The sequence below is a fragment of the Bremia lactucae genome, linkage group LG7 (genome assembly GCF_004359215.1).
Source record: "Bremia lactucae strain SF5 linkage group LG7, whole genome shotgun sequence".
In the NCBI taxonomy this organism is placed as follows: Eukaryota; Oomycota; class Peronosporomycetes; order Peronosporales; family Peronosporaceae; genus Bremia; species Bremia lactucae.
Genome location: NC_090616.1, coordinates 2,498,929 through 2,505,596, shown reverse-complemented (window position 1 = coordinate 2,505,596; position 6,668 = coordinate 2,498,929). Strand labels below are relative to the sequence as shown.

The 6,668-nt window shown below is 43.3% G+C and overlaps 1 protein-coding gene across 1 annotated transcript; it reads left to right on the top strand.

The window, feature by feature from the left end:
* Positions 1-4,934: 4,934 nt before the first annotated feature.
* On the top strand, positions 4,935-6,461 carry CCR75_006480 (uncharacterized protein; the record flags this gene model as incomplete). Its single annotated transcript, XM_067964550.1, has 1 exon — positions 4,935-6,461. One exon carries the CDS (start codon positions 4,935-4,937, stop codon positions 6,459-6,461), a length of 1,527 nt encoding a protein of 508 aa, XP_067816048.1.
* Positions 6,462-6,668: the final 207 nt, after the last annotated feature.

The following is a 6,668-nucleotide window of genomic DNA, read 5'->3' as shown; positions in this document are numbered from 1 at the left end:
ATAGAACATCCTTCGGAGGAATGGCCTTTTGTGCTGCTATAATGACAGCATTAAGCTTATTATAAGCATGTACAATGCACAATTTACCATTTGGCTTTTTGTCACAAAATGTCGGTGTCGAATGAGGAAATTTGCTCTCTCGTACCATTCCAGCCTCGAGCTTAGCACGGAAGAAATCGTCAATGACGTCACACTGCTCCCTTGGTAAAGGCCATTGTCTTGTGACACAGTTTTTGGTGTCAGCAACCAAGTCAATTTCGGACATCTCTATCTGAAGGTAAAAATTGGTATGCACCACATCTTGGAATTCATTAACTAAGGAATAGAATGGATAGTGGGATCTTTAAGGATCGATGATCCACTTCGCGCACTACGCACAGCTTTTGTGACCCCCAAGACAGCGACGATGAGTTCAACTCGATTGTTTGTCGAATGACCACCATCTCAGATAAGTCGTAAGCCTTTAAGACTCGGCCGCACTCATCAATAGACATCTTGTGTAGCTTTAAAAGAGCATGTAATGAAAGGATTGCCGCAAGGCTAACTTCTCCCTCGATGTTACCGATAACACTATTTACAAGCATATGCAACTGCTTGCTCGTATCACTTTGTAAGGTTATAGATGCTTTGCGTCTCTCCTGTCCCGAAGTAGAGTCCTGTCCCGAAGCAGAGACCGGGACATTATTGCCCCCGAGATTCCCAAACCTTCATTGGTTACGTACCAAAGCTAGTATCCAATCCGACATTTTACGATGAGTTCTGTAACTTAACTCCTTGTTCAGTGATCGTTTACCTGTCACTTCGCGTGCATTAAAATGTTTGACCCGAAATGCTTTGGCAACCTGCCAATAGTGTCACGACTGAAACTCAATATGGTGCCACATCGGCCGACAATACTCGGTGGATTTTTTAGACGTGCCAGCCTACGTGTCTTAAGGAACATTACACCCTTATTGACTCGGCCTTAGCCCTACAAGCTTTTAGCATTCAGTGATTCGTTATTGCACCGAGTGTCACTTGACGAAACACGTGCCGTTCCATCCCTTTCTGAGTCGGGGGATTAGAATTAGTGTTTCCAACAATTGAGTTCATTAACTCAGACATACTAATGTCTAACACACTGACAGATTCGGTCAGTGATTTGCGCCAGTTGCTCTTTTGTCGCCTAGCAAAGGTGGGCTAATGATTCTCTAAAGCTAAACTAAGAACATTGCGCGTTGCGCCTAACGTCTTAGACCTCCAATCTATCCATGGCTCATGGCGTTCAAGCCAGGCCATACCATGGATGAGATCATATCTCGAATTCAAATCAAGGACGTGACAGCGTTCCACTATGTCAAAGTCCTGAAACTTTATACCTAACTTCAGTGGAGCTTTAGGAACAGTAACACAAGTCCCAGTCGCTAAGCGAACGGTGATTATATCACGTTCGTGCACATTAAGCGCTTCGACATGTTGCCAATTCCTTTCAAGGGAAAGTCGCCGAGCATAATTGCAAGACGCCAATGATTCAATTAAATTTTACCATCGCTTATTTAATTCCTTCACAGTCGCCTGAGCGTGCAACAAGCCAGGTTTGTGTTCACGCCCCGTGACATTGCGCACAGAGCTAATTGGGTCTAGATCCTGTTTACTCTCACCTGCTCGAGGTTTAACAGATTCTAGGTCATCCTCAGTAGGTGCCCCGCACCTACTGTATCGACGCTTTTTCGCACCGTACTAAATTTCTAGTATAAGCTGAGATTGTTGCTCTTCCGAGCTTTGCGCCCGTTGCGTAGGGGATAAGCAAGGCGTAAGTGTTTCGTGTTTTCGCACATATAGGATCGACGGATGTTTTTAGCTGTCCGCAGGCTGACGTACTTTTTCCCTCTCCTCGGCGAAGCTTAGGTCCATGGATTCCAGCCTATAAGACTATCCCGATGTACTCGAAGAGCTAGTGCGTAAACGGGCGTGCTAAAATGAGGGGACTTTTAAGTCGAAGTCAGCGCATAGCGCTATGGCAACTGCCTCAGTGAAAGTAATAGGATGGGATCGGACCGGGCAACGCCCTCATTGAGATCCTCATAAAGACGATTACTACAGTTGCCTTTTTCACCGGGTCGTGATGCATATCGGCGATGAGAGCTTTACACTCCTAGGCATAGTCCCTAGGGTTCGTTTACCCTGACGAGTAGCTATGAGCCGGTGATCGCATATGAAAAGCCTGATCAGGCGGTGTAAACATGCTAGTCATTAGCTGTTTCAGCGAATCTGGAATCACCTATTTTAAAATAAGAAAAGTGTAGCGGAGCTACCTCGCTCCTAAAGTCAGAGGAAGACTTTCAGACTCAGAGAGTCACTTAGTTCTATTGAACTTATGGGTTTAACAACTCAGGGAGTCGTACAAGCTGTCAAAGCTTAAGGAATCCTAGTTCAAAGGATTCAGGAGTTCGTAGAACCAAGTGGTAACTAGTGCCGAAGAGGATATACCTTAGAAAGGCTTCTATCTCTTACAGATCAATGCGCAAGCCTTAGGAAGGCACTTAACGCTTTAATATCAAAAGGAAACTGCACTTTATTTAATAATTTAAATCTGAAAACCCTACCCTAGCTAATCAAAATAGAATTTGGCCGATAGATTTATATCTGGCGGCGACCACATTTATTACCCATAAGAAATGGGATTTAAGTAACTAACTATTTTATTATTTGATAAAAGGGTATTTACCCATAATGTAAATGTACCACAACAACGGTTCTCCAACCGATGTGTGCCCCATTACAAAAAGAGTATTTAACCAATAATGTGAATTGTACCTTACCAATTGGTCCCGCTTCGTGTTATTCTACACTTTGTAGCTTTATAAACTCTTCTTCGAACCACACTGTATCTCAATAGATTAATGCATGAAAGGATAGCGTAACGTCAACATTGAGTCACGAGCGAAGACGGTTGTTGGTGCTTGTTGGATGCGAAGTCTACAATGATCTTGTATTTTTGCTACGCTTTTTCTGGCTGTAACGAAACCCGATCTTTGCAAGGATTCGTTTATATACTATACGTGATGATGATGCTGAGATCGATGCATTTAACTTTTAAGGAAGCAAGATGACGCCCTAATAAAGGGAATTTTGTTATGGCAATCGAGTCACGAATATCACACCAGAATTTGATTTAAATCAAGCAAATCTATGTTTTCCCCCTTGGTCCAATGATCTATCTAGCTATTTTCGTAGGTACCGTCTGTATTTAGCAAGAGAACACAGCTGCCTCAGATCAACCACTACCTCGCGTTTTAGCGCAAGATCAATTTTTCATACTCCTGGTCCAAGTAAATTAAAGACAATACTGTATTCAGGAATATGCGGCGCTGAAAGAACTTTAAGAAAGGAAAAAGTCTTGTCTTAAATGTGCAGCCGCTAAAATTTAGGTACAGCAGAGCTTACCGTGTAGATTCAATAGTCACCTTTGATTTTTTCTTAATAGTTTCGTGGCTATGGGCTAAAAATGCTTAAACAGTCTCGAGCTGCAATTTGTAATCTCATGATGCGATCAGTATTCCACTTGCTTCCTTTTTACAAAGCTGCGCCCTTCGCTTTTGAGCCCTCACGGAATCAAGCTCAAATATTTTGAGTTCGCCTAACCTCCTACCGTGTTCCCACTCGACGAAGAACGTCAAGGAGATACGATAAATGCAGGGCAATTGTAGGTTTAGGTTTGTCATTGAATACATAGCGAGGATAACTCACTCAATTCTATCAATTGGTTGATGTGCCAAGCGCTCAAGAGGATGAAATGGTCAGATCGTAGCACATTTAACGTACAGCTGGTCAGATCGTAGCACATTTAACGTACAGCAAGGATAACTTGTTTGAACTGTCAAATGTTCGATTTGTGCCAAGCCCTAAAAATGATGAAATGTTCAGACCGCAGCACATCGGATGTGACGTCGCTTGCAGAAAATAAATAAACTCGAAAGCTCCGCCTTACCAGGCTACCTCAAAATCACATCGAATTAGTATTGTGGAAAATGCATTGTTCTTGTGCCATTGTGACAATTGTGTCAACCGAACAATGCTAACTTGTCAATTGTGAAACGAGGTATTCGTAAAAAACTTTGACAATTTTATATTCGGTGAGAAAATCGATATTCTGATCTGGGCAGGTGGCGGGAAATGATACAGTTTCTGGACCGTGACTGATTGTTTAATTCAAGAAATAGTTTTTAAAGAAAAATGCTTGGTCGTAGTTAAAAAACAGTCCTCGAACAATCACTTTAATGAATTGGACAATCATGCTCTAAAAGCGGAGTTGAATTCATCGCGAGCAAAAAAGAAACATTTGTAATCTTTTCTTTGCTATTATTCACTATGGAAGAATTCCACGCTAACAATAATGTCGCACTATTTACTATTCGCAAAATGTAATTTCTATGAGCTGCCACATACATTATTTGCTGGTTCAATTATTCGATCGCCTCTTTAATGATAAATTATTCAATCATAGTCGTTCATTGCGAACATACTTTACTGTTTAATGCAAAAACAGCATTGCTTGCTTAAGGAAATGTGTCGCATTCGAAAGCGTTTCGCCATCACGCGTCGCTTCCCTCGTCACAACAATACAAAGGACACCAGAAAGGAGCCCAGCGGTTAGGCTGAGTGCATAGTCCCCATAATATCGAGACATGCACGATTTCCCTCTTTGTTGCAGGTATGCTCCAATAAATTTACAGCTGATATGAGTCAAATGTCTTGCGTACCGTAAAAAGACCCATCTCACGAGCTCACCAAGGCACTGCCGAGGAAATATAAAAATGCTACCAGGAAAACGACCACTACAAATCTGATCCAGACTGCTTGCCTTCTTCTTTCAAAATTCTCAGGACTGTATCCATTGAATGAATGCATTTGATCACAATTTAATTTGCGCGAAACTTGCAACATCCGAAGCAATGAGCTGCATTTCTTCGAATGCCGTCGAAGGTACCAAACGCCGCTTTCGTCTGCGTGGTATCGAGCGCTTTGGCATTGCGGAGCCGGACGTGTCAATCAAATGCTGCCATGCGATCGCCATAAGTGGCGACATGGACCAATTGCTGAAATATTTACCAACCGCAGTCATGGAGACATTCAATCGTCATCCACGTCTGCGCGCGCTAGTCGTCCAAGACAAGGAATATACGGCTGAAGTCCAACCACCCATTACACTGGATGACGTCGATGCCAAGAAGCTGTTGCGTGTTCGTGAATTTTTCGACTCGAGCGAGGACGTTGCCGAATGGTCAAATTGGAACCAATTTGTACAAACCGAGACGGAAATTCCATTCGACCGCTTCACCCAATTTATGTTCTACTTGACAGTGTGGGTCAATAGGGAAGAGAACAAGGCTCGTTTTTTTGTCTTCTCGGACCATGTCATGTCCGATGGGGACTCGGGCCAAATCGTTGTCAATGACACGCTCGAACACGTTGCGCTGCTGTCAATTGAAGCTGCAAAACCAGTGAATGAATTGCCGTTGTTACCGTCGCTCTACGACATGTGGTTCAAAAGTACTCCGTGGTGGCTCAAGCCCTTTGCGAAAACCATGTTGGCACTAGTAGGTGGATCTGCTTTCATCAAAGTTATGAAAGCATTCAGACCTGTTCTAACCCCACGCGAAGATCAAGTGGATTTTGGTGTTCCTTTAAAATCCAACAGCACGACTTTACTTAGCCTCGCTGGTAGTCCCACAAATATGCAAAACACATTGCGAAGATGCAAGGAAGAAGATGTAACTCTTGGAAGTGCTCTAGTTTCGATCGTCGTGCTGGCGTTTTACCACGCCAGTAAAGTCGACCGAAAATTAAATGACACGGAAGAGCCACAAGGTCCTTTTAAGCTCGTCTTTGACCTTTGTTACAATATGCGTCAACGGATGCCAAAACCTGCGAAAGAGAGGCAAGTGGGGCTGTACGTAACGAATAGTCCACTGCAGTGGCTAGCCACGGAGGGCGTTGATATGAAAACGGTCAAGTTTTGGGACCTCGCTCGGACCGCGAAGCAGCAAGTGGCGATTCAAGGTAACAATCTGCTAAACATGGCAATGCCATGCTTTCTTATGGACCGAAAGTTGGTAAAACCCAAGGTCAAGAAGCTACTGGGCGACTTCCGCATCCCAAGCTCATGTACAGGAGACGCAATCCTTTCGAGTATAGGACGCTACTTGTACAAAACGAAGCACATTTTAGCCTCGAATGGTGTATTGGTGGTCGAAGATATGTTTGCATTTTGTGCCATTCCATTCGTGGCAGCGTCCTCGACAATTTGGCTCTCGACTGTCAATGCTTTCAACTACTCACTGGCCCACAAAGTTGACAGTCAGGTGGGTGATGCCCTTTTCCATGCTTATGTCCATATCTGTGAAAATGCCAGTAGCATTCATAGGGATGATACCATGGAAATTGTACTCAAGCGTCTTGGCATTGACATCGAAGTGTAGTACGAATGCATTGAATAATCGTAAGAGTGATCTTTTCCCATTTAGGTAAACGATATTACTATTCGCGAATTAATCAGAAAGCATTGTTAATTTTAATTGTTCTCGTCGGCAAGTACTTTCTTTTTATGCACTTCAACGAATCAGTTTTGCTCGCGCAGTTGCCGAGGATTCAACACTTTAACAAATCGCTTTAGCTCGCATAGTTGC